Source organism: Silene latifolia, chromosome 11, assembly GCF_048544455.1.
Source record: "Silene latifolia isolate original U9 population chromosome 11, ASM4854445v1, whole genome shotgun sequence".
Lineage (NCBI taxonomy): Eukaryota > Viridiplantae > Streptophyta > Magnoliopsida > Caryophyllales > Caryophyllaceae > Silene > Silene latifolia.
The window spans coordinates 5,389,288-5,417,259 of NC_133536.1; the positions used below are offsets into that span (position 1 = coordinate 5,389,288).

A 27,972-nucleotide genomic window follows, 5' to 3' on the forward strand; every position below is an offset into this window, starting at 1 on the left:
TTATTTTCGCTAAGCATTCCACCAAATTGGGCAACAACTAGTCATTTATAAACAGTTGTGTACCTGTGTGTTTATTTTACCATAAATTTCTTAAGAAGAATTCCAAATCAAACTAAAATATTAATTGATCTATTAATTTACATATTTTATTTAGAAATATTTTCAATCACTAAGTAATAATTACGGAGTGCTAATTAATAATTTGATTAGAATAAAAAAAAAATAGAAAATGTGATATTTTAAAGAAAAAAAGGAAAACACAATTACATAAAACAAAACCCTTATTACACTTCCCCAAATACAACCACAAACCACCCTCCTCAGCCGCCTACTGGTTGCCGGCCTCCTCCTCACCACCGACCACCGACCTCCGACCCTACCTGTCGCCTGCCTCCCACCGACCTCCGACCCTACCTGTTGCCTGCCTCTCCTGATCCCTCTCCATTCTCACCTACTCGGTATGTTTAATATTCTTAATTTTTTCCCCAAATTTCTCCCCAAATTTGATTATTGAATATTTGATTGAATGTTTGGTTATTTTGTTTGTTGTTATTATTAGTTTTAATCTATTAGTGTAATTGTAGATTTGTGGTAGTTTAGATTGAATGATTGGTTAATTACTCATTTTGCTCAAACCCTAAATCATTGAGTTCAATTTCTGTACTTTGGGTAATTAGGAACCACAATTCCACCGGGCAAAGCAATATCTTAGCACTTATCCTCACTAATTTCAATCAAATGAGATTCAATCGATTCACCTTTAAAAAATTTAAGCTAAGATCTGTCGATATGTTGTATCCACGACCAATCGATCCCCAATGGCTACTGGTAATTTCAATGCCATTATACACTACAACACAATCAAGCTCATCACACAAATGTACTCTATTTTCATGTAGAGGCGGTTCTAGGATTTGATGGACGGGGGTGCGTAAATTTTTTTAACAATGAAAATATCTAAAAATTGTCCGAGCACAAGGATAGAACTCATGACCTCTAACTAAGAAATAGTCAATTAATGTGCTCCTTTACTTAACAATATTGTAATTATTTTTCGGAAAAGGGGTGCAGATGAACCCCTGCACCCCGCCAAAAACGCCCCTGCTTTCATGCAGATTGTTCGGCAAACAAGTAAACCAATTCTAACTCTAAAGGCAAGCTTAAAACTCATACGGCGAATGAAACCAATACACAATCTTTCGTACCCTTTTATTTGTACTTTTATTTTAAGCCAATTCTATGAAATAAGTTGGGTTCACAAACAATCCCATCTCCAATACAACCAACTGCCCAAACTTTAAACAAGTAACAAGTCGTTCTTTAACACAATTACTTGTTCATGAATTGTCGTGAACTAAATACTTTTTTTAATTAATAAATTAAGTGCCCTAATCTCAAAACCTGGGCACTGCAATTTATCCGATTGAAACTCTATATTTTGGCGAAAACCAAGTATTCAACACCTCATCATCGGTAAATTCTCTATCTTCCCTCTTTCGATCTACTTTAGATTCTTCATTTTCCTAATTACATGATCTTAAGGGTTTTCGATTGATCAATTTGCGAACTTTCAGTTATTTATCCAACTTTAATTGGATGTGATTGATCTACTAATTTTTTCTTGATTGCATTGTTATAGTAGTAGCTGCGAAACCTCTTAATTTTTCGAATGAATTGATGTTATGATCAGTAATTCATTTGCTTTTACGACTCTAAACCCTAATTTTGAGATTTAATTGCTCTCTATGAGGTGGTTTTACACTAATAATGTGTGAAACGGATCCCAATTACATAGAACATGTCACATAGATGTTTAAAATTCGTTACCAAAATGATCCGTTTTACAATATACTTGTTTAAGACCGCCTTATAAAGTACGTGTGGTTAAGATATATTTGATGTTATTGCTAGTTAGTTTATTTGGCTGTTATAATGAACTTCATAACAAAGATTGTTCCTTTGTTTATTGGATCAGGATTTTGTATAAATAATTCATCTGGATTCAATTTCACATGAGCTGGCATTGGTGAAATATTGAGTTCAGCCAGAAAAAGGAATCGAGTTTTTGAAAGATGCCGAAATTTCATGTTGGAGGGAAAGTAGTTGATGGGATTGATTTATTGAGGAAAAGGCGAACACCATGGCGACTTGATGTGTGGCCGTTCGCCATTATTTATGCTCTTTGGTCGGCCATGATTGTTCCTAGCTTAGACTTCACTGATGCTTTGATTGTTCTTGGCGGGATTGCGGCCTTCCACATCTTGGTCTTGCTTTTTAGTGCTTGGTCCGTGGATTTTAAATGCTTCGTGCAATTTAGTAAGGTATGTGCATGCTTGACTTAACTATATCGTCAAGTGAATATTATCCTATTAAGTAGGTTATGATGGTTTGATATTTGATCCAACCTGTTGAACTCACTGATTTATCATCTGATTTAGTACTTGTATATAATAGAATATCTATATGTTGGTGTTATCAATACAGAATGTGGTTTGATACAAATGTGTAAAGCTATGCATTTTTCCAGTTAGCTAGGGGAAAGTTGCTTATAATACGAGACTTATGCGTGTGTAGGTTGCTATGTTACTCCAACTCTGTATTATACCTAGCTTACCAGTGCCTGGCACTAGACACTCCGGCATGGTTATGACACTTGACACTTCATTTTGAACCAAAAACAAGATATTTTTTTTCCATAAAATAGACGAGTCTGACACCCACTTTGGGTACTTTTCATGGAGTTTGAGTAACATAGGCGGGGGAACAAAAGAGATAATTGAAGCTGGTAAGACCTTGATTAAAAGTAATCTTATTATCTTATCATCCAATCTCTTTCATAATTTCTCAAATCTTTACCTTAGCTTTATTCCACTCATTAATCCTACAAGATTTACTCCCAGAACAATGAGTCCTATTGTGTCTATGGTGCTTACCCCAAATTATTGTGCGGCTAAGGGTTTCTGGTTGTCATTGTTATGTACCAAGTTCTGTTGTGTTGCATTGTCGAACTATATAAATTTATGCTTGACTATGTCACTGTATCTTTTTAAGTGAATATTTTATTATCATATACCATTATAATTCAATAACTGGACACTCAGATCCAAGCAAATGTCGGTTTCCTATCCTGCATGTCTGGGAGACATTTTGCTAAGTTTCGGTTGATGGACGAGCATTGGAATTATGTTGTTAACTACTTGTACTAGTCTACTGCGGTAGCCTAAAGGTAATTCATGATGCGTGGTAGTGGGCAGAGCATTCCTACTTTTTCGTAAAGTTCTATGGAAATGGATATGAATTAGGTCTCTTCTTATGTCATGAGTAACAGCGTTGCCCGTTGGTATTCATATATGATTTGCTGGTCACTGGTTACATGGTGATACTGAGTTTCAGGGTTCCTATATTTTTCTAATCATTTCATATTTTGCAGGTTGATGATATTCAGCAAGCAGATTCGTGCAAAATTATACCAGCAAAGTTCTGTGGTTCAAAGGAAATTGTTCCACTTGAGTTCCGTAAAATAGTAAGCACCATTATTCCAATGAATTTTTGGTGTTCGAAAGTTTCGACAGATTTGTTAATTGCTTATTTTTCCTTATTTTTTTTTTTTTCTTATATTCACAATATTCCATCCAGCAATGTGTCACACGCCTTCTAAGAGTAGAATTTTGTGATAGGAGATTGAGTATCCTGTAAGGTACTTAAGCATCATAGCTCATGTAACATTTTAGGAGTGTGAAAAACTCGGTTTATGGCTCAAAATACTTCGTAGGAGGATTTTATGTTCTTTAATAACTGGATTGTGGCGTGTCTACATGATGCAATGGAGTACGAGTACATGGTAAGAACGTGTTTGAGAAGGAAAAAGAATTGTAGGACATAGTTTGGATATTTCGCAGACGAAAGGGATTTGGGACTTGGGAGCTAAATAAGGGATTTTGGATTTTGTTTTCAAATGTTGACACTTTAGGACTCTGTCGTGATACCTTACATGTTTTGGATGGGGGTTCTGTTTCCATATACAAACCTACTGGATACAGTTGCCCCATGCTGTGTATTCATGTTCTTATTTTACAATTTACATGCCATAACATGTGTTCCATTGGCAGGCAGGTTCCACTAATGATGAAGAGGAAATTTACTTCGATTTCAGAAAGCAAAGATTCATATTTTCGATGGACAAGGAAACCTTCTACAAGCTCCCTTTCCCTACAAAAGAATCATTTGGATACTATCTGAAAAGTACTGGCCATGGCACTGAAGCTAAAGCAGTAGCAGCCACAGAGAAATGGGGGCGAAACGCGTATGTTTTCTTGTATAAATTTTGGATTTGAAGTCTTATGTAATTTGCTAAATTTTAACACCTCCACCAACAATGACTGCTAATCGCAATGATACTTCTGTTTTCCTCCATTTTGTTAAAACATCTCAAAACCTTCAATTTTCCCTTGTGTAAATGCTAATGCTTTAGTCTTGTTTTTTTTTTTTCTCCTAAAGGTATAGCCTATTGGGTAAAAGTGATGTTGAATAGAATTGAAGTCCACATTATTCCTTTCTGTATCTTTTCTATTTACCTTGATGGTTTGGCCGTGCTAGGGAAATTTTTTTGAACACCATATCTGGATTTTTCCTGGTTTAAGAGACAGTTATCCTTCTTACAGCAAATATGGAAAATTCATTTTTTTTTCAGCCATGGTTATATCTTTTAAGTGGTGGTTTATTTAGTTATGGATCATCTTCCTTTTATTTGCTTCTTCTTTATTTCTCATTGCACGTGTTCTTTTATCGGCCGATAGTGTCTGTAGTCTTTGAAGATAAGTAATAGTTTTCGAAGTTTTGAGTATGCCGTTTTTCCTTGGATCAACCCATACGTGATTAGAACATTTATTATCTATAATTGTACATAATTTATGTTTTGGTTACATCGCTGAATGGAAGTCTGTTGTAGTTTGGGCAAAATTTTATTCTGAAAATCTACCTTGTACACAGTTTCTCCTAGGATTTATTTTTACTTCAAATATTGTGGTGGTTCTGTGTTCAAATGACGCACGATGAGTTGATGATAACATATTTATTTGTTTATTTTTTTATTCATTTATTTTCTTTTACCTCATTTCATTTCATGTTCCAGATTTGAGTATCCGCAACCCACATTTCAGAAATTAATGAAAGAGCACTGCATGGAACCCTTCTTTGTATTCCAGGTTTGCTTCTTTCACTTCAGCTTCTTTTGGTTCAGTTTTCTTCTGGGTAATCTTCCACTCTCAGTGTCGCTTATGTACATCGTTTTGTATTATGTGGCCAGGTCTTCTGCGTAGGTCTTTGGTGCTTGGATGAGTTTTGGTACTACAGTCTCTTCACCCTGTTCATGCTGTTTATGTTTGAGTCTACTATGGCAAAGGCCCGTTTAAAGACTTTGACAGAGCTTAGGCGTGTAAGAGTTGATAGCCAGACCATAATGGTGCACCGTTGTGGCAAGTATGTCACTGTTTCACCTGTATTAAGTTTTTGTTGGTTAAATGGAGTATAGTTGCTCAAAACGTTGGTTGTAGGTGGGTCAAACTTTCTGGGACAGATCTTCTACCTGGAGATGTTGTTTCTATTGGACGGTCTTCCGGATTAGATGGAGAAGACAAGTCGGTCCCAGCAGACATGCTATTAGTAGCTGGAAGTGCCATTGTTAACGAAGCGATACTAACGGGCGAGTCTACTCCGCAGTGGAAGGTGCTGTTCTTTCCATATATTGTTTTTGTTGGTACATGTAGTGATTCTAGCGACTTTATTGTTTGTCAATGTCGTCATGGCATTTTGGTTGCTATTGGTTTATTTCAATAGGATCTTAACAAGATGCCAGTTTCTTTCTATAATCTTTTAAAGAATAGCGTTTGCTCAATATTACTGAAAAAAAATCAGATTATAGAAGTGTGGAAGCTTGTGCTAACAGAAAATCCTAATAGTTTTATTTTGAATACTTGGAATTTTTAGGTGTCAATCACAGGCAAATCAGTTGAGGAGAAGCTTTCAATTAAACGAGATAAAAACCACATGTTATTTGGCGGAACAAAGATATTGCAGCACACGCCAGATAAGGTATCTTTTTCGTATTGCTCATTTATTGCTTTGGACGCCAGCTCCAAACTTTTGGTCTGATCTGTCTGTGACTCTGTGTCAGTCTTTTTCTCTGAGAACCCCGGATGGTGGCTGTGTGGCTGTTGTCTTACGAACTGGATTTGAAACAAGTCAGGGGAAATTGATGCGCACAATTTTATTTTCATCTGAGAGGGTAAATGATCTGCACAGCATATGTTATTTTTCTACATTAATTTATATGGCGAAGTGTTAACAACCTAATTTGTGTATCAGGTTACTGCGAACAGTTGGGAAAGTGGACTGTTTATCTTATTCTTGGTTGTGTTTGCCGTTATAGCAGCCGGTTATGTGTTAAAGAAGGCAAGTTAAGCATAGATGATATTTTTAAGCTTTCCTGTCTTAGCAATCTTTAACAGGTTGTTTTGTATGTTGGTTCACTCTCAGTTTGTGTAATGCTTTCATCTGATATTAGGTTTTTCTGTAGGGGCTGGAGGATCCCACAAGGAGTAGATACAAGCTTATCCTCAGTTGTTCACTGATTATTACTTCTGTTATACCTCCTGAGCTACCAATGGAGTTATCTATAGCAGTCAACACTTCTCTTATTGCTTTGGCTAAACGTGGGATATTTTGCACAGAGCCATTTCGTATTCCATTTGCTGGAAAGGTGATGAAAGTTATTCTGATAGCTTGCATTCAGTTTACTACAGTACTTACTAGTGATGTCATTGTGTATCTGCAACCAATATGCAACTTTTGTTATTGGTTGTGGGGAATTTCATTGTCCTCGACTCTTCTAGAGTTGATCCTATAAACTTGTGCATGTGTCATATTATGGCCCCTCTTATTTGTATTTCTATCGCAAAAGCATAATCTAAGCTTAAGCTATGGACAGTTTAACAGTCCTATTTCACCTTGGAATATATGTTAAATTTGTTGGTGTTGCAACTTGCAAGAACTAGGTAGCTGTTGGCCGCTTGAAGCCTAAAATTTTGTATACTTCCTTGGGTCCATTTTATTGTAAACGTATTCTGTTCTGGGCCATTCCATTTGATTCTATATGTTTCTATTTACGGCAAGTTATAAGTTTCCTAAATGAGAACTATATACCCTGACCTCCTTTCTGAATCAAAACCCCCACCTCAAGCTGGAGGTTGGTGGAGGATTTGTAGTGCTGAGGTGGGGGTTTAGATTCATAAAGGAGGTGAGGGTATAATTCTCATTTAGAAGAGTCGGAGTAACATAGAATTCACCATAACCCTACCTCCACCTCTACGGCTCCACCCATCCAACTCTGCCTCCACCAAAACCAGACTAACATCCATATCACCACTGTCTTACCACCTACCAGACTCGCACCCTCCGTCCACCCACCTACCTCACCCATCGCTTCCAACGCCGGCAAAGAGGTTATGGTTGGAGTGATGGACAGATCTGGGATCTGTAGTGTAGTTTTTTGTAATGGAGGGTAATGGATAAGGTTGGTGGTAGGCAAGGGTTGGTGGTGCTTGAAAGACGTGGTGGCTGGCATTTATAATGCGGGGCGGAGGATCAGCATTCTTTGGTGGAGGTAGGTGGTGGTCAAATGACTGGCTGTAGCTCATGGTGGTGTGCGTCAGAGGATCTTTGTTCTATGGTAGAGGTAGGTAGGTGGTGGCTGATTGGTTGGTTAGTTAGGGATGGTGAAGGAGGGCTGTGAAGGTTAGAGAAGGTGGGTAGTGTAAGGAGGTTGTGGTTGTGCACTGTGGTAGTCGTAGTGGTGCAAGGAGGAGCAGAGGAGGTGTGGCTAGGTGATGCCGTGGTGGCTAGTGGGGGATGATCTAATCTGAGGTGATTTATGGGGGCATCTTGTTGCGTAATGACTTTGCCCCACATGGTTTAAGTTTTAAGCTCTCTTAAAATATCGTGCAGAAAGCACACATATACAATCTATTGGAACAGAGGAAGTATATCCTTTGGATTTGCTTCCGGGATTATTGAGTTGCTTTTGGAAGAAGCTAAATTAGAGAGACGACACAGTCTCTTCTTTACCAGATGGTGAGCATTTTTATTAGGCTGGCTCATTCTCTTGCTTTCTCTTTCTTTGCAGGTTGATATTTGTTGCTTTGACAAGACTGGAACTCTCACATCAGATGACATGGTGTGTCATCTGTTGTTAGCTTGACATGTTTACTAATTACTAGAGTACTAGATTATTAGAACTTCTTTTAAATGTTTATTTTTCCTGACCCTCTTAGGAATTCTCTGGCGTGGTCGGGTCAACTGAAAGCATGGAACTAGAGTCAGATATGAAAAAGGTGCCTGGCCGAACGCAGGAAATTCTTGCTTCTTGTCATGCGCTGGTCTTCGTGGAGAATAAGCTGGTAAGCTGTTTTTTCACTTTGACACATTCTGTACCCCTAATTTATTGTTTAAAATACTCTTCGATAACTTTTTAATTTACAAGTCAGTGTTTCAGTGCTCATAGATCCATACTAGTATGTTCATATTTCATTGGTTGTTGACGTGTCTCTTAACATACAATTTTTAGGTTGGTGATCCTCTTGAGAAGGCTGCGCTTCAGGGAATTGATTGGACATACAAATCTGATGAGAAGGCCATGCCGAAAAAGTAAGAAATATTTTTAGTTCTCCAGCAATGTTGTATTTGAAATTCTTCTTTGCGATACTTATGTTCAGCTTGTTCTTTTGGAAGAAAACCTATTCATTCTTTAGAATATTAAGTTTTAATTGATAATTATCTCTTATTTCCTACAGTATATTATTTGTGATGCATGTAAAATCTTTCAGATATTGTTGTTGGGGTCTTGGTGATAGAAAAACTTTACCTTCCTTTGTTTGCTGTTTATATAGTACAGTGATTGATTGCATACATTTTCTGTTTATTTTGAGTTTCTACCCTTTTGACGTATCATGGTCGCCTTGATGTCTCGTAGTACTTAAGCATCACCCACGTGGTGTCCCATTCTCGATATGTGTTATTAATAATTATATTTAAGGTGAAGGTTCATCCGTCGATCGAGAATCATTCCCTGACCTAGTATTTCAAGATAGATAATGGAATGCCAAATTAGTGAAGCTTTTGGTGTTCACCACTTTAGGATAATTTATTACTATTTCTGTACAATAGCTGTGAGGACAGGAAATTGCTTTTTTTTTGGGGGGGATATTCTCCCGTGTACCCCTCAACTTTTTCATTTTCTAAGATGTACCCCTCTTTTCTTGCAAAAAAACTTTGACCGTCAATAACTCTTCGCTACAAGTTCAGAATACGATAAACTTTTTTTTCAAATTGACCGTCTTCAAGAGGTCTTCAGTTTGAAAACGAATTCACCGACGTCTCAACTCGTAGTCGGGAATTATGGTCGCTCAAAGTTTATTCGTTAAGAAAGGTTTGACCAACCATAACTACCGCCTACGAGTTCAAAAGGCGGTGGATTTTTTTTTCAAATTCAAGGCCTTGACCGAGATAATATGTTTGAAAAAAGAAATTACCGTTTTCTGAACTCGTAACAGAGAATTATTGTCTGTCAAAGTTTTTTTTGTGAAAAACAAGGGGTACACCTTAAAAATGAAAAAGTTCAGGGGTACACGAGAAAATATCCCTTTTTTTTTGTTGGACTATTTGTCCCAGTGGCATGTTGCCACTGATGAAATATATCTGTCATCAGGTGCTTAATATGGATGGATAGCTAGTACTAGAGTTATAGCCTGGCTAATTAAAGTTGCAATAAATTCGAGTTATTTTCTAAACCAAAATTAATCTCCTGGTTCGTGTTGGTTTATTACTTATATATTGATATTTACTGTGTTTTGTAATTTAACATTGCAAATTCTTCTGAGTCTTAAATCCTTATATTTGATAGGATTTCAACAATTATGCAGGGGAAGTGGTAATCCAGTGCAAATTATCCAGAGGCATCATTTTGCTTCACATTTAAAACGAATGGCAGTTGTTGTACGTGTTGAGGAGACTTTTTTCGCTTTTGTGAAGGTTAGCTTTCAGACAGCCTCTCTGTGCTATTTTTGTAGAGGAAGCCTCTCCATGTTACTTTTATTGGCTTGTTCTGCCCCATTTTAGATTTTCATTCAGTCTTTCGTGGGTTAATAGTTTGTGCCTTTGTGATTGAAAGGGGCTGATGTTATACCAAAGTTCTATAGGACTCAAATGGAATGATTGTCTTTTATATCCCAATTTAATATAGCCTTCCCTGACTAAAGCATTTGGACATGACAAATAGTTTAAAGCCTATTTAGATTTGTTTGTCTGAAATTCTAGGGTTTTCTTGCACTTGAGTCAGTTTCACTTAAATGAAGCACTTTAGTGAGAGACATTTTTTTTAATGTCATAATTGTAGGTTTGTCTTTTTTCTTTTAGAAGCACTTTTTGATGTGGATAGTGTTGTCTTATACTCTTATCCGAGGACTCTTAACCTCCTACCACTTTGTTGCTTCCCCTTATTCATTTTTTGTTTTGGGAGTCACAGGGAGCCCCTGAAACTATCCAAGAACGGCTTGCCGACCTGCCGGCCTCATATGTTGAAACCTACAAGAAGTATACTCGTCAAGGGTCTAGGGTTTTGGCTCTCGCTTACAAGCCTCTTCCAGAAATGTCGGTAAGAAACATCTTCGTTGGTCATTAGTCACTTGGATATAGATGACTCATTAGTTATCATCGAATTATTGGTTTAAGCACTGTGCTCGTCAAAGGATACTCTGAATAGATTTGATTTCTTTTTTACTGCTTTGTCTTATTGGAAGTCACCTGTGCCATCCTCCTTGGAAAAAAAATGTTCATAACCAAAACAGATAAGCTCCAGTCTGTTGGAGATTTGGAGTAGCAATGTCGTATGCTTAACACTTCATTTGGAGGAAGGGATTTCTAGAGAGCGGGGAAGGGAAAGGGAGGGAGAAAATTCCTATGCGTAGGTGGCAAAATGGGTTGGAGGCAAATGGAGGGAGGGGGAAATGAAGTGATCCATTTCCTTCCTACGAGCCAAATTACAATCCTTCCCAACATAGGAAAACTCCTCCTGTCCCTTTCTGTCCCCCTCCATCCGACTTTCCTACCCTTAGCCCACGTCTATCCAAATACATCTCTCTCTCCCTCCCTCTTCCCCTCCCTCCCCGTCCCCATCTGATTGGACATTCTGATTTGTACACTTAAGGTTCTGGTGTCATTCCTGAGCTGTATCGTAGAGGCTGTTCAGGTTGAGGGATTATCAAGTGTGTTAAATTATGCCTTTATATTGTTCTAATATGCCAATATGGCCTCAGAGTAGTTTAATTTCGTATGGGACTCTGCTTTCCCCCTCCCGACTATTGTCATTAGTTGGTTATTAGAATTGTGGAATGATATTATGTACCATGGCAAAATGATATTATGCAACCTATCTTTGATCTTTATCCCGAGCAATTTTATAATACTGAAATAAAGGAAGTTTGAGTATTTTGGACCGATAATATCATTTTGCCATGGTACATATTTGACCATTAACATGAGTTGCATAATGTAAACTTTTTCACCACTTGCATATCAGTTATATTGATATTGTCACATTTGTTTATATACCATAACTGTGGGTATGTTGCTGACTACTTGAAGGTTAGCAAAGCCAGAAACTTGGACAGGGATGTGGTGGAGAGTGGCCATGTATTTGCTGGTTTTGCGGTAGACACTCTTATTTCATTCAAATGGTAATTTATGCTTCCAGAGTTTTATCTTAGTTGGCCCTGAGTTGGTGAGTTTTTTCATTTCAGGTATTTAACTGCCCCATTCGTTCAGACTCAGCCTCTGTATTGGCTGAACTAAAAGGAGCCTCGCATGATCTAGTAAGGGAGCTTTCATTATTAAATATTTAAAAATTCTTGTCTAGGAGTAATTTTAATAGCATAATGACTTCTTGCTGGCGATGGATGGGGTATCTCTTGCAGGTGATGATAACTGGTGATCAGGCTTTGACAGCTTGCCATGTTGCTGGCCAAGTGCATATTGTTTCCAGGCCGGCTTTAATTTTAACTTGGTCTCAAGATGGTGGCAGCTATAATTGGGTCTCTCCGGATGAAACTGAGACTGTACCCTTCAAGTGAGCACTTCTCTTTCTTCTGCCCTTCCATCGCCTGCACTTCTCTTTCTTTTCCATTTTAGGGGTCTATCTTGTAAAGATAATGTCGTTATCTTGTGCTATGATGTAATAGACTAATATTAGCATGTTTATTGCTTTAAGCTTCCTCTAAAGGGTACCCTCTTTCTAATTTAAGTAGTTTTGATAAGATTAACATCATTTGCAGCGCAAACGAGGTTGAGCTCTTGTCAGAGACACATGACCTTTGTATAGGCGGTGATTGCTTTGATATGCTTTTGCGAACATCTGCTGTTGTACAAGTCGTGCCTTTTGTTAAGGTTTGTTAGATTATTCCTTTTGATGAATTAATTTTGGAGAGCAGATAGTCACGGAATTTCATTGCAGTTCATTGTCAATGAATCAGGTTTTTGCTAGGGTTGCCCCTGAACAAAAAGAGCTAATCTTAACCACGCTAAAAACTGTGGGAAGGATGACACTAATGTGTGGTGATGGTACCAATGATGTTGGCGCTCTTAAGCAGGTAATATTATGACACTAAGGTTAATAATCACTTCATCCTTTAGTATGCTATCTACTTGCCTAACGATCCACCGCCATGTTAATAGTAAAATATTCCCTTGGGCTCAATGTACTCCCTAGCTCCCAAGTCTCTTTAAGAAATTTCTCCTGTCGCCTGCCTAATTGATATCTTTGCGTTTTTCAGTATATCTGAAGTCTATTTTCTTCCAACAACTTTCACATATTTTCAAACTATTTCCCTTACCTTGAAAATTGGAATAAGGAATGGTATAACACAAATTATATATTCATTTGCATGTATTAATTTTCATGTTTCCTTCGGTATTTGGTATTCTTGTTACGGGAAGTCGTGGAAAGATAGTTTTGAAGAGGTTCCAGTTTCTTTACCTTCTGAATTCAAACTCATGTAATACACCAAATCTGATAACCGTCATTTTTGGCTGTATGGTATTAGGCACATGTCGGAGTGGCTTTACTGAACGCGGTGGCTCCAACCAAAAGTATCGAGTCTTCTGAAACCGACAAAAACGAACTTAGCAAATCAAAGTCAAAGAAACAAAAGCTTCCTGCAGAAAACAGGAAAGCCATTAGTGTAAATGGCGAAGGCTCATCAAGGAACAAAAGTACTTCAAAAGCTGAGTCCTCTAGTCAGACGACTGCTGGTAGCAAGGCTCTAACACCTGTTGAGCTTCAAAAACAAAAGCTGGAGAAAATTATGCAAGAGATGAATGAGGAAAGTGATGGTCGTTCAGCCCCTATGGTCAAGTTAGGGGATGCTTCAATGGCTTCACCTTTTACCGCAAAACACGCTTCGGTGGCCCCTACTATAGACATCATTCGTCAAGGTCGGAGTACTCTTGTAACCACCCTTCAAATGTTTAAGATCCTTGGCCTTAACTGCCTTGCAACTGCTTATGTCCTCAGTGTCATGTATTTGGACGGTGTCAAGCTAGGTGATGTCCAAGCAACTATTAGTGGTGTCTTCACGGCCGCCTTTTTCCTATTCATCTCACACGCCCGACCACTTCAAACCCTCTCCGACGCCCGGCCCCACCCCAACATTTTCTGCTACTATGTCTTCCTTTCTTTACTCGGACAATTCTCTCTTCATATTCTCTTTCTAATCTCGGCTGTCAAGGAGGCAGAGAAATACATGCCTGATGAATGCATTGAACCAGACTCAGAATTCCATCCCAACCTGGTCAACACGGTTTCATACATGGTTGGCTTGATGCTCCAGGTGGCCACATTTGCAGTCAATTACATGGGTCATCCCTTCAACCAGAGCATATCGGAAAACAAACCTTTCCGCTATGCCTTGGTTGCAGCCGTTGGGTTCTTTGTTGCCATAACTTCTGACTTGTTCAGAGACCTTAATAACTGGCTGAAGTTGGTTCCCATGCCGAAATCCCTGAGGAATAAACTGTTGATTTGGGCTTTTCTTATGTTTTTGTGCTGTTATGCCTGGGAGAGGTTTTTGAGATGGGTTTTCCCTGGGAAAATGCCTGCATGGAGGAAACGTCAAAGACAAGCCGTGGCTAACTTGGAAAAGAACAAGAATATTTAGATTTTTTGTCAACGGTTTTACTTGATGATACATGGTGCATCATTGCAGTGACTTGATCATCATCCAAAAGGCAGGTATGTAACAGTTTTTTATCTTGTTAATTCTAGATTATCATTCACAGTTTTGTTAGGAAACGCTTTCCCTAGTACGGGATGAGAAATTTGTAAGATTTTGGTTTTTGAGGCAGCCTTAAATTTGGCAGCCATTATCAAAAACCCTTCTGAATGGCTCGTTGATAGTTAGTTACTGGGTATCTCAACTTTTTTTCTCGCAAGATATAATGAAAGCGTAGTATTTTCTTTTTTTATTATACTGTTTGTTCTGCAAATGGTCGTTTGGGCCTAATTTCATATTTATTAATGTGATTAAATGAAGCATTGATGCTTTACTTTAGTTCTTTCTGCGTTTGTTTCAATTGTGATTATATATTGTTGGAATACACTGCTAATTGATGTCCTTGCTAAGAGCTTGGGAGACTGGGTGATGTCTACTTCTTGCCTGATGGAGGAGAGTGCTATTTTCCGATTATTGGTGGATTTTTACAAGACTCCGTATGGTTCGAGGGAAAATATTTTCATTCGATTGTTTTTTTTTTTTTTTTTTTTTTTTTTTTTGTGATAAATGAGTGTTGAAAAGAAAAAAATAAGGGAGGGAGGAGGAATGGATAATTTGACAGCGCCCTCTTGTCTAGGATAGCCAATGGGTAAGGCAAAGAGAGGATACCGAATTGCCCTGCGCCCGAGTGAGGCAATGGGTAGAGTATTGGGGGGTGGTTTGACAAGAAATGGGGGAATGGGGTCCTAACATCCGCAAAGGTGAGGCTCCCCATATCTTCTCTTTCCTTTTCTTATTCGTCCACCTCATTTTCCACTAACTTTTCCATTTACCCTCCCCATTTCATAATTACATTTATACAACAATGGGGTTCCCCAATTCACACACAAAAATTTGGGAACCTCCCCAAAAGCAACACAAATTGCCTTACTTTTTTTTGGGGAGCTCCTCTAAAAACAGTGGAACCCCAAATGTTGGGGAGCTTTGTGCAACAATGAGGAGCCCCATATGAGAAGAGAGAGGACATATGGCCGATATGGGGAGGCACCTCCCCACCTTTGCGGATGCTCTAAGATTCAAAGTACTGCTCATGCTAGCAACTTTGTCTCCACATCGCTGCTACTCTCTCTAGTCTCTACCTACTTGTTTGTTACAAAATCTTGGTTAAGACCGTCTAACTCCTAAGCTAGGATAACACTGACTAAAGGCGGTTTTAAGCCAGATCCACTTTTTTTTTGGTTATGCTATTATCTGAGACGTGAGAGCGAATCGTTAGTCTTATCTTATCTTCTCCGCTATTTTCTTCTACACAGCTCCGTTTGATTTATTTTGCGTGCGTTATTATCTTTAATGGGTCAGGATCTACTATGGGTTTTTACTTTTTAGAGTTCGCTATAAATGAGAAATAGAATGTGTTGGGTGTATAGTACTCCCTCCATACCACACCAATGGTAACATTGAGAATCTTGACACTATTCATGGTCGTAGGTAATCTTCGATATTATTCTTAATCTATAAGACAAAATATAGTCATGTGAGATCTTGTTTGATTTATCGTCATGAATGCTATAAGAATATCAAATTTTTATAATTTTTATTAATGTGTAACTTAAGGTATTGTGAAAAAGTTAATGTTACCATTGGTGTGGTATGGAGGGAGTATGAGTTATGAGTTACGAGTATTTCTTTCTATTTCTCATGATTGAATCTTAAAAATTTATATACATTGAATATAATTTCAATATGAAAAGGTGGGTTGCCCGGGACTCGAACCCGGAACTAGTCGGATGGAGTAGAAAATTTCCTTATTAAAATTAATAAGGGAAAAATCTCTCCCCAAACCGTGCTTGCATTTTTCATTGCACACGGCTTTCCCTATGTATATATCTAAAACTAAGTTCCCTTAAGGAACACGGCTTTCCCTATGTATATTTCCTTAAATGATTTCTTAAGGGCACATGTTAGAAAAACTGTTGTTTTTATTATGTATCAAGTAAATTATATGTTGTGGAGTTATTTTTCAACTCCACTATCACAACACGACAATATCCGTTTTTAACATAAGAAGGTAAAAGGACGAGATTCGGAACATAAGATGAGTCGGATTTTCTTTGTTATTTATGATCAGTATGATGATAACTCCAGCAAGTACCTAGTTTTTTTTTTTTTTTTTTTTTTTTTTTTTTTTTGGTTTTGACACCTAGCTTTGTTTGTTGTTTTATCATCAGTGTGATTTATGAACCTCGTCTATCCTCACCCTCTTATTTTCCTCAAAATCTTGTACCTGGATTTCTAACACCTGTAGGGCACTAGGGCTGTAATAATAGAGCTATAAATTGTCATGTAAGAACGTCATATGACGTACAACAGCCTTGCCATTTGTATTATCATAAATTCTCATTTATGAGTTATGACGGCCGATACGCATCACACGCTTGTGACGGGTCAAATAAAATCCAAATGGGTGGATAAAAATAAGTCATTTGTGATTCCCTATGCATTCTACTTTTTGTCTTATCTACCCATGTGGGTGATGCTTGACCCGTCACAAGCTTGTGACGGATATATCCGTCACAAATGGGACCTATTGTAGTATTATTGTACCAAGAAATATCTGAAACTCAATTGTTTAAGGCGGAGTTTTTCGGTTTACAGTTAAAACGAGTCATATATTATCCACTTGACATAAAAAAGACGAGAATAGAAGAAGTTTGTTCTCATCTGGTTATATAGGGTAGAACTTGACTCGTTTTAGTTATAGAAATGATACCTTCATCTTAAGGGAGATAAACTGTTAAAACTCAAATGTCTTTTATAAGATAATTACTCATGGACTGTGCTGTATAAGTTGATAATTAGGTTTGTGACCCGTGAAATTCACGGGTTTATCTGTTTTAGTTTTGATATTTTTATCGTATTGTTAATATTTGTTCGAGCAATTAATTGTTGATCCATTTAAAAATATACAGTCTTGAAATACATAGAAATTAGTTAATACTTTATTTTTTTGACAACTTTGGTTTATTTTTTTAAATCGAATCCTCCAAGTAACAATGTGGTAGCTACTAATTTTGAGAAACTTGACAACGGAGTAATGACAAAGACGACTCATTATATATACGTGTATTTTACTCCGCAATATATAAAGTGAGTTTTTTAAATATTAAAAGTTGAAACCATCTGTATATAATAAACTAGATTTAATGCCCGTGCGATGCACGGGCCTATTTGTAATGTCTAATCGTGCATAATATAGTAACTGAAAAAGTGTGTGTATAATCGAAACTATGTGCTACTTCGTTCGTATGATCTTCCACTCGGGATGAGATTAATAATATCTTGGTCAACTAATTCCTTAACGATTTATTTACGTTTTTGTATATGTCATCGCTTTTGTTAATGAAGTAATCCATGGTAAATTATCTACCTGATATCAAGTCTTTTTATAGTAACAATTTTCGTTGATCAGCAATAGTTGTAAAAGTTTCGTCAATGTAGCAAAATATTCCATCAACATACATGGTATTTGAGTTTAATACTCATCATGTTCCATCATTTGTTTAGCTTTAATGAAATACTCCTCCAAAATAATAAAATAAAAATATTTCAGGCGGTGAGTAATACAATGTGAACAAATGAACGATAATCCATAAATATATACTTCCTCACATCTAGGGGTGGGCATAATCCAGTCCGGACCGAAATCGAGTGGACTGGAACCGGAATTAAAAATTCCGGTCCGGTCTCCGGTCCACCATTTTTCAAGATTCCGGTTTCCGGTCCGGACCGGAATGCCCGGAATTATGGTTATTTTCATTTTTTTACTTAAAATTGTATTTTTATTCCGGTTTAACCGGTCCGATCCGGTCCAATGGACCGGAATTTTTGGACTTGAAAAACTGGGTAATTCCGATCCCCCCGGTCCGGTCCGGTCTTGGACCGGAATTTTTCCGGTCCGGTCCCGGATCGGAAATTTTGTAATCCGGTCCGGTCCCGATCCGTGAATTTTTCCGATTCCGGTTCCGATCCGGTCCGGTTTTGGACCGGTGCCCAGCCCTACTCACATCCAAACCAATGGTAAAATAAGAGGGGGCACTTTTAAGAAAAAAATCAAAAATGTAAGGGTAGTTTTGGAAATATAGTAGGTCCACTTGCAATTTAATTAAACGAGGATCGCAAACATAATGACATTCTATGTAAATAATAAGAATGTGTGAGGGGTTTTTAGTAATGTTTTACCAAAAAAAAGAATGAGTAGTTTGATTTGAATGGTCCAAATAAGGTAAATGCTACCTTTTTTTTTTTTTTTTTTTTTTTTTTTTTTGATGACGAGGAGGTTGGATCCTCCCCGGATGGGACCCCACCCCGCTGGTGCAAACATGTGAGTTCTTTCCCGCGGGGATTATTCCCTCTCCGGGCGTCAGGTCCCCAGGAAAGTGTTCATCTAGGGAATCGAACCCAGAACCTCGCAATTCCTCCTTAGGAGGCTTTGAGGTTACCCTGGAATTCCACTAGACTCACACATCTTGGGTTAAATGCTACCTTTGGTTTGGATGGGATGAAGTAATATATAATCAGTAATTATTGTGTGGACGGTCTCACAATATAAGCCGGTCCATTTCTATAAAAATCACTCTTTTAATTTATTGATAGCGACAAATGAATGCTTTGAAGGACCGTCTCACGGGAGAGACCGTTTTATTCTACAATTTGTGAACGTACTGAATATGTAAACAAATGATCGAGAGGGAGGCCGAGGGTCTTGTCATTTTTAACAAGGTTTTTAAGAAAAAGAAAACAAAAGAGACAATGAATGACCAAAGTTTGAGTGAATGAGAGAGTATGAAAGTATGAGACCCTCAAAACCCTAATCGGAAAAATCAGACATCAATTCACTAAATTGATTTCACCCCCAATTCTATTCGCTCTTTCTCATCACGAAAACCCTAATTCCTTCAGCGATCCAGGTATTGATTCGATTCTTCATTTTACCCTTTATCTAATTCGTTTTTATCCATTATTCCATTGTTAGTTTTCAATTCTCGAATTCATGCCATGTAGGTTAGCAATTGGGGATTGTTCATCGTAAAATGTTCCGAAATTTTGTGATTGATGTTGTGTTGTAATGTTATGCCTTCAGTAACATGAATCCGAAAATGTTGCGTTTGTAGAGAGCTGTAGGTTTGAGTAATGTGGATGTGTGAAGTTATGTCGCTACGACTCTTCTCCCTCGCGTATCTGTGTCCGACACTACACCTCATTTCAATTAATTTATGAATACAGCTACTTGAACACTCACCCTTGTTAGATACTTGTAAACGAGTCCGAATAACGTATGTGTTAAGTTTATGTTGTCAAGAAAAAAAAGGAAAGTTAGATGCATTGGACACTTGTATGTGAGAATGGCTATTAGACACCTCATTTTAAGCCAAACTGTACAGATTTTCGATAAAAAATGGCTATGTCAGATACTTGATCAGACACCTTAGCTGGATACTTGTAAATGAGTCTGAATAACATAGGTGTGAAGTGTATGGTGTCAAGAAAACAAAGAAAATGTATATGCTAGGTTTGAAGGCCATTTAGGCGAAAATCTTCGCCTTGAGTTCGAAATATTGACACTTTTCGAATCAAATTCATGTGCTCTTTTGCCTGAAATCAGCTGTTACTTGGCAAACTTCCAAGTTCCAAGTTTTGGATTAGTTTCAATGGTTTCTGTCTCTTTAATGATGAGTTTACTGCATGGCTTGGAATTGGATCTTTTGTTGCATCAATGTTGTAGTTATAGCAAGAGCAAGTTTTTGGGTTAGTTTATTAGGAGTATTTGCATACTCGCCTCCTTAGGGCTTTGTGATGGCTTTATTATGTAGCTCTTTTCAAAGAATTCCCCTGCTTTGCTACTATTTATTTTTATTTTGCTAGAATATATGAATTGAATACCTCTTTGTCCAAACCTCTTCATGGGACTAGCTAGGTTAATACTCCCTCTGACTCGCATTGAGGTTCATAGGCACCACCATTACGTGAAGGGAAACGTTGTCTGGTGGGGCCCATGAACCTTATTGTGAGACAAAGGGAGACTTTTGTAGTGAGCATATATTTGAATGAATTTTTTGAATAGTTTGAATATGATTTTGGTATTTCGTCCACTTGTTTTTGTATCCCACTTCTTGGTACCAACTACTCGTATCTTCAATCAAGCTAGGCTTGTCTCAACACAATCTTATATTTTCTACCTTGCTTACTTTAATCAAGTTGTAGATCATTATGTGGAATCGTTATAGAGGTTAAGTAATCATACATGTAAAAAATTTTATGGAAATCAGCATGTTTGCTGATTATGAATGCTTCACATTAGCATAAACTTTCTGACATTGCTACACGTAAGCCCCTGTACCTATAAACTTTGAGGGTTGATAGTGTAAGGTTTAGCTCTTTTCCTGGCGATGTCTACTAGAGAGAACACTCTTCAGCCAAGTATTTTAGCTAGACAACTGTATTTTGAAATTTACTTGCATATATGTTATGCTGCTTGTTCTAGCAGATTCCAATAATGTTAAATTAGTTTGGGTTACACATAAAGGAGATGTTTGATTATTTTAAGTCTTAATAACTTTTCCATGATTGCTTCTAGATCATTAAACTTTCTAAGGCAAGCAAAAATGTCTCCTGCAAGAAGTCCTAGAAGGTTAACCTCTGATATTCGAGATAGGGATAGAGATCGGGATCGGGATCAAAACCGTCGGAGAAGGCTTCATGATGCTTTGCCTCTTGAAACCTCACGAACTTCTGACGCCAAGCCAGAGGTCAAAGATGCCAATGATAAATCTGGAAGGAAAGCTGTAGAACTAAGTGAAACAGCCAATCCAACTGGAGTCCCTCGTTCTCGATCATTTTCTCAGGTTTCTCACGTTTTTTATTACTATCATTTAAATCTGTATGAGTTTTTAAATACCAGTTTCTTTCATGTTAGTCTAGTACTTTTCTCATTTATGGTGAGTGAGTATCATCTACTTTCTTTTGGGTTCACATTTATATGCTTTAGACCTGTGCATAGCAAACGTTGATGAACTCATGATTTCCTGTGTCAGGATAGCAAATAGATAACAGAAAAGGTATACTTTTTTGCCCTATGTATCAGAGAGACTTTTCACAAATATTGAGAAGACTGAAGTGCTTTATTTAAAGTTTTACTGTTACTGGAAACTAAGTTCTTCATATGTTCGTGTTAAGCAACAACATTGCTTTGCCTCTTCTTCTCCCTTTATCAATTACTTTTGAAGCCTCCTGCTTGTTTTTGTGACCTGATTTGTTTTCTTTTTAGTTGGGAATACTGGAATAGGTTGCAATACATTCATGGTTCTGACTTACGATACTGCTATGAACTATGCAGAATCATTTTAACAGAACGTGTTTTGAACTGGCAAGAAGGAATTTAATCCAATGTTTCTTTCAGTAACTATTTGCACATCTTTTATTGTAAAAATAAAAGTCCTCTCAAACATAGCATTTGTGCACCGTGCATTACTTTTATTTTTTTAGTTTAGGAGGGTGCGTTACTGCTTGATAAAAGATATGCAAATAGTTGCTCTCAAACATAGCACAGCTCAGTTTTGGATTAACTCTCAATTCTTGGTGTTGAGCACTACTGAGTGCACAACTGCTATGTTTGAGAGTACTTTTCTGTGCAATACTAGTTTGGCAAGTCGTTTTGCTGGTGCTCTAAATACCTGCCTTGTCTGTATAATGTGTTTCTACTCTATGTTTGACTGAACACAATTTTGTTTGTCGAGAATTTATATTCATTTCTTGTCCTTTATACTTGTGTTGCCTATGATATGAATTGCCAGAACATACCTACTAGATTTTCAAACAGGTAGATATATATACTATTTGAGTTCTGTTACTTGGTGGTTATTCAGTGTGCAAATCGTTTACTGCGGTGAAGTAGCTGGACACCTGTTTCTCCCATGACTTTCAGTGCTCCTATGTAACTATGTTAGGCTTGCCTCTTCATGTCTTGTAACAGCGTGACGACCGTGGCACTGCTGCCCAAGATGGCAGACGTTCTGAACGGAGATTGACTTCTGGTGAGTTTATGTTGCGCTCTTAACTTGTACTCCGTTCATCCCAGTCACATTGTTTCCATTTCCTTTTTGGTTTACCCCAAAATAAATGGCATCTTTCTATATCTAGTAAATATAAGAAGTGTCACTTCTTTTACTACTCCTAGTCAAGTAACATAATATCGAGGATGATACGGTATTTCTACATGGGATAATAAAGATAATTCATTACTGAACCTTTAATTGAGACCTCTACCCTAATGGGAACAATATATAGACGGCATGGAAGGATCTGGTTTGTCTATTGTTTAAAGTTCAAATTTTAGAACTTTTTCTGAATAGGTTAGCCTAAGTTCACTTGCTTTTCATGACCTCACCCTCCTGCTTTTTGGTCTTCTCCACTGTATTGATATAGCTATGCTAAGCTAACGCGCAGGCTTGTGCACAACCATCTTATGTCGAATGGTTATGCTAGTACCATAGGGAATAAATGTTCTAGCTAATATTCAGTACAGTTAGGTGGAAACACTTATCCTCACGTGTCCTTACTCTTGATCAAAACAGCACTTATTGGTTATAATTCTCACATTTTTGATCTGACCAAGCCTGACCTTCCTGAGTTTCAAATTGGTCTGTGACTGGGGGCGATTCTGGATTGAGAGAAGAACAGAGCTGTGAGCAAACCCAAGGCAATTTTTTAAAATTTTAAAATGGTATCAAAGAGATACCAAGGGAAAAGTTTTATGTAGGAGTATGTCTTGGAGGTAGGTTTTTGGTAGATGTAACTTGTAAGGTCATTCTTTTCTTTTTGGCCGCTATTGCCAAGATTGGTCAACAGTTACATAGGTTGTTGGTTGGTGGCAGTGCTGCATGGTTCCTTGTTCAATTTATTTCAGGAATGGGTTTAGACCTCACTGAGTGCCTACTAGATTCAAATCTAAAGAACACTCACGAAATCTGTCCCTGTACCGAATTTCCAGATAGAGGATTGACGGTCCGAACCCTGAGCCATGCATCAGTGGTCCATCTTTAGGAGGGAGGGGAAATGGGAGTTTCGATGTGCATGTTTTGAATTTTGCTCTTTTTGGTGATGCAAGGATGTTTACTTAAACATTTTGTTTATTATATTGTGTAGACCATGGAAAGTGGAAAGATTCCAGAGATGTAGAACGAGCTGCACGTAGAACAGCTGGTGCTAATCTAATTGAAAAGGAGAAACCCAATGCCCGAGGTGGTGATAGTCGAAACTGGCGCCATGATAGGTTCTTTGAAGAAAAAAATGCAGACCCCCCTGCAAAGAAAAGGCGACAGTTTCGGGAGGAAAAACTTCCGCTAGAGTCTAAACCCGCAAATGATGTTACCGCTGTTCCTAGTAAGGATATACAACACCCAAACTCTACTACAGCCACTGAGAGACTTGAGGAAAGATATCGAACTCATCGCCCTTTAGAAAGAAACGACAGTGATCGCCCATTTGTGAAATCAAGGCCTCTTTTTAACCGGGAACGAGGAGAAAGGACTGATATGCCTCCGAGAAATCGATTCAACAATGGCGGCGAGTATGATAATAGATACCGTGGACGGGATAATTTTGGCGGAAGACAAGGGTATCAGTCCGGCAGTGGCGGCCGTGTAGAAAAGTGGAAGCATGACTTGTATGATGAAGCCAATGCAAGTCCTACTAAAATCGAGGAAGATCCTGTTGCCAAGGTTGAAGCTTTGCTCTCTCTGTAGTTTGTCATAATCGACTTAATTCGTGTGAATTATCTTATTGATTCTAAAATGAAGACGAATTGGTATGGTATCCCCCGACAATTGCCGCCATCTTCTGTAAAATTTGCTATTTTATGTCACGATGTTAATCGTCTGTTTTCAGTTTTGTTCTCGTAATCCGTTATCATGGCCTGATACAGTCGTTCCTTCATAAAATGTACAATAACGGCCATGCCCAGGTTCAGGGACTTAGCCGATAATCGCCATATCTGTGAGATCTGAAATGTACAAATGAGTGCCTGAAGTTTCTTTCATTACAGAGACTAGCAGAACATTCATATGAGATTACGAGTCCGTTGAAGTAAAAACTGGTGCCAAACTCGTTATCCTTCAACTGGTGTATTCTGTCCTCAACCGCTCCAGAACATTTTTCTCGCCTATCAGGACCTCAGCCAAACCTTGCAAATGTCCAATAATAAGTGTCGAACAGCCAAGATACAAAAAGTCGTCTCATCTCATACAAGACTCATTGTAGCTCAGGAGAGTGAAGAATATTATTGGTCGACGAAGATGGAGATAGAGAGAGTGAGAAACTAACCATTGGTATAATGGCGGCAATCATGGTGGCCAATGCGCAAATCAGTCGACCAACTGCTGTTGAACTTATACGCTGCTTCTACTGCATTGTCGGAATTTGATAATCCAATGTACCAGCATCTCTTATTTGGGAGCTTACTGATTTTCCTTGTCAAAATCGTTCCTAATTTAAGACGGAAAAACAGAGGTAATATGTGGCTCCGAGCATTTCTTCTATATTGTGTCGAGAATATAGCGACTGATCGACAATTCCCTGCAGCCTAACCGTTTGCTCATGCAACAAAGGTTGCAGTCGAATTAGTCAAAAACTGGTGGGGCAGCAACAACCCAGTGCCAGGTCAATTTGGTGTCGGGTTTTGTTGGGGTTAAATTTTCGGGTTTGATTAGGTTAACGAAAGTAACCGGAGTTATGCAAGCATGGTAAGGCTAACCTGGGATAGCTCTACCAGATAAAGCAGCAAGAGCCACAAATATATCTTCAGGATCCTGTGGCTGAAAATCAAACACTACTCCCTGTAAAAGTATAGGCACTACTAAGACCAGGAACCGACTAAAATGCACAAAAACTTATATCAGACGATCTTCTATATGATACGAAGCAAATACCGAGCAATTTCTGTAAGGAGATTATATATAATGAACCTGAGAGATGGGGTGTGAAGATACGGAAGAGGAGGGTTTGATGATGAGCATGAAATGTTGAAGAGGGCGAACGTTAAGAGCGAAGGCCGCTTTCAGTAGGAGTTGAGGAGGACCCTTGGTTGCTCTCAGTGGCATCGCGGCTACGTATACTTCATCTCTGGTTGTTGCTGTTGGATTTGAAGGAGGACTAATTGAAAGGCTTGCCATTTTTTATGGAGATATACTTGACTTGTGCAATATTGCTATTGAAGTTGCTCCCCTCTATTTTAGAGGGCAGTGATGGAATGACCTCAAGTCCTTAATCCTCCTTTATTTTTTTTACCATTTATTAATTGTTGAAAGAAACTTCGTTTTCACCGGTTTTTTCTCACGTTTAATTAACTCGTATGGATTGACTCAGTTGGTTAAAAAAAAAAAGGAAAAAAAAAAACTTGTAACTTTCAAATGTGGACTCTTATGAGAGATGTTACTCTGACACTTCACTTTGGTTACGTGTCTTACACTTTATTCTAGTCTAAGAAATTGAATACTTAACAGGTCAACTGACTTGAGATCTATGTTACTCGGTCACTTTCAATTTTGACACCAGGTCGTGTCCGACACTTTTAGGGTGTGTTTGGATAGGAGGATTTGGAGGGAAAGGAAGGGGAGGGAAAGGGAGGGATGATAAATCCTTTGTTTGGTTAGCGAAATGGAGGTGAAGGGATTTTGAGGGGAGGGAAATTGGATCCCTCCATTTCCCTCCTCTAAGCCAAATTATTTCCTCTCCAACAAAGGCAAGATTTGGAGGGAAAATGATCTCCTCCATTCTCCCTCCCTTTCCCTTCCATCCCTTTCTCTTCCCTCCTTCTCCCTCCCCTTCCTTTCTCTCCACTTTTGCTATCCAAACACACCCTTAGAATGAACATTGCTCAGCTTGCAAATACAGTGAAATAAACATCCATTCATCTTATTCAACCAAATACACTACAGAGCGAGCTCAACAACATTACACATCATAATAAAAACCATTAATTAAACCAAACTTGATCATAATTAACTAAAAAACATTTCTTCAGCAAACAACAGATTCAATCATCCGACTCAGGCATCTTGTGCATCATCAGTTGTTGCAGCAGGAGCATCATCAACAGGTGCATCAGCAGAAACAGCAACAACAGTAGCAACATCAGTAGCATCGTCAACAGGTGCATCTTGTGCATCATCAGTTGTTGCAGCAGGAGCAGGAGCATCAACATTGGCATCGTCCTTGACGGTTTCATCTTCTTTAGGTTCCTCAACCTCGACTACTTCCTCTTCTTTTTTCAGTTCCTTGAGTTCGGTTTCTTCAGGCTCAGGAACCACCTTTGAGGACTCTTCCTTTTTCTCCAATGCGAGTTCTTCTAGCGCGCTCTTGGCCTCCTCCACTTGTGCTTCCTCATCATTCTTAGTCTCTTCTTCTTGGATGTCTTCCGTTTTCGCTTCTTCAGCTGTCACTGCTGTTTCCTCTTCTTGGTTTTCGACTTTCTCGTCTTCTGCTTGTTTTGGGGATTCCTCTTTAATCATCTGGTTTGTTTCCTGTGCTTTCTCCTCTTGCAGTGCACTCTGTGCTGATGCAACCTGCTCCAATTTGTGTCAATATTTACAACAAAAAAAAAAAAAAAAAAAAAAAAAAATCATTGGAATTTTTAACTTAAGACGAGCCTTTTCCGTCTGAAATTAAGACAGCAGAAAAAATGTGATTCATTTACGATAAAATGTGTCCACTTTTGATACAAAGTTACAAAAAAAATTCTAACGAAATGAGAACAATTTTAGCTGTAACTTTAACGGCAAATCATTAAATGGTAAATTTCTATTACACAAAAGACAGACATTTTATGTCTTAATTTAAAAATCATTAAATGGTGACTTTTTATTACTACAAAAAAGACAGACATTTTATGTCTTAATTTAAAAATTATTAAATGGTGAATTTCTATTACAAAAAAAGACGACATTTTATGTCTTAATTTAAAACGGAAAGGGCCATTTGAAATGAGAATTTACCTACTTAAGAAATGAGGCAATAAAATAAAATAAAATGATCATTTTGTCAGTCGATATATACTATACTTGACACATATATCGTTATAGATTATAGAACATTCATAAACAGGCTCTTTGTGTTTTTAAGAAAAGGTAAAGACGCGTGTCTTTATGAGATTATCGATGATAAATGACCGAGGAAAGTACATGCTTGATTTATCATTGTGAGTTAATAAAACATATGGTATCAAAATTAAACTTACGTTCAGATGTAAAAATGTGTGTGAAAGAGTGGTATTAACACGCGAAATATATAAACTAAAATGTCGTAACAACTCGAGTAATTTATTGATTACATACCTCAACAGTGGCCATTGATTTCAAATGTTGACAGTGAGTGAGCTACTAACACACAAAGAGGAGTGTACAAAGAAAAGTGTTTGAGAAAATCAAGGAAGCAAGAAAGATTAGATTCAAAAGGTGATGACTGATGAGAAAATGATCAATAAGAGGACCTATTTATAGTGGTTAAGTTGCCTTAAAAAATGATATTAATAAGTTGGGTGACGTCGGTTTAGAGGTGATCAGTTGCGGCCTTGGGTCGGATAAGTGAAGGGCCAACAAGAATTTTG

General features: G+C 37.9%; 4 protein-coding genes across 4 annotated transcripts; 2 read left to right on the top strand and 2 right to left on the bottom strand.

Moving 5' to 3' along the window:
* Positions 1 to 303: 303 nt before the first annotated feature.
* On the top strand, positions 304 to 14,571 carry LOC141610767 (putative manganese-transporting ATPase PDR2). The gene is made up of 22 exons (XM_074429022.1): positions 304 to 458; positions 1,976 to 2,321; positions 3,431 to 3,523; positions 4,110 to 4,303; positions 5,132 to 5,204; positions 5,306 to 5,478; positions 5,553 to 5,724; positions 5,986 to 6,090; positions 6,173 to 6,283; positions 6,364 to 6,450; positions 6,575 to 6,757; positions 8,180 to 8,230; positions 8,328 to 8,453; positions 8,621 to 8,700; positions 9,975 to 10,083; positions 10,577 to 10,705; positions 11,695 to 11,760; positions 11,850 to 11,921; positions 12,024 to 12,175; positions 12,381 to 12,492; positions 12,579 to 12,695; positions 13,149 to 14,571. The coding sequence occupies exons 2-22, from the start codon at positions 2,073 to 2,075 to the stop codon at positions 14,259 to 14,261; spliced, it is 3,567 nt and encodes a 1,188-aa protein (XP_074285123.1). The 5' UTR covers positions 304 to 458; positions 1,976 to 2,072; the 3' UTR covers positions 14,262 to 14,571.
* Positions 14,572 to 19,072: 4,501 nt separating this feature from the next.
* LOC141610768 (uncharacterized) lies at positions 19,073 to 24,256 on the top strand. Its single transcript, XM_074429023.1, has 4 exons — positions 19,073 to 19,282; positions 20,950 to 21,217; positions 22,345 to 22,405; positions 23,517 to 24,256. Exons 2-4 carry the CDS (start codon positions 20,978 to 20,980, stop codon positions 24,113 to 24,115), a joined length of 900 nt encoding a protein of 299 aa, XP_074285124.1. The 5' UTR covers positions 19,073 to 19,282; positions 20,950 to 20,977; the 3' UTR covers positions 24,116 to 24,256.
* A 19-nt stretch (positions 24,257 to 24,275) lies between these two features.
* Positions 24,276 to 25,628, bottom strand: LOC141610769 (uncharacterized). The gene is made up of 4 exons (XM_074429024.1): positions 25,334 to 25,628; positions 25,123 to 25,204; positions 24,693 to 24,854; positions 24,276 to 24,552 (listed from the first exon to the last, which is right to left on the bottom strand). Exons 1-4 carry the CDS (start codon positions 25,538 to 25,540, stop codon positions 24,485 to 24,487), a joined length of 519 nt encoding a protein of 172 aa, XP_074285125.1. The 5' UTR covers positions 25,541 to 25,628; the 3' UTR covers positions 24,276 to 24,484.
* A 638-nt stretch (positions 25,629 to 26,266) lies between these two features.
* LOC141610761 (uncharacterized) lies at positions 26,267 to 27,835 on the bottom strand. Its single transcript, XM_074429016.1, has 2 exons — positions 27,701 to 27,835; positions 26,267 to 26,932 (listed from the first exon to the last, which is right to left on the bottom strand). The coding sequence occupies exons 1-2, from the start codon at positions 27,713 to 27,715 to the stop codon at positions 26,417 to 26,419; spliced, it is 531 nt and encodes a 176-aa protein (XP_074285117.1). The 5' UTR covers positions 27,716 to 27,835; the 3' UTR covers positions 26,267 to 26,416.
* Positions 27,836 to 27,972: the final 137 nt, after the last annotated feature.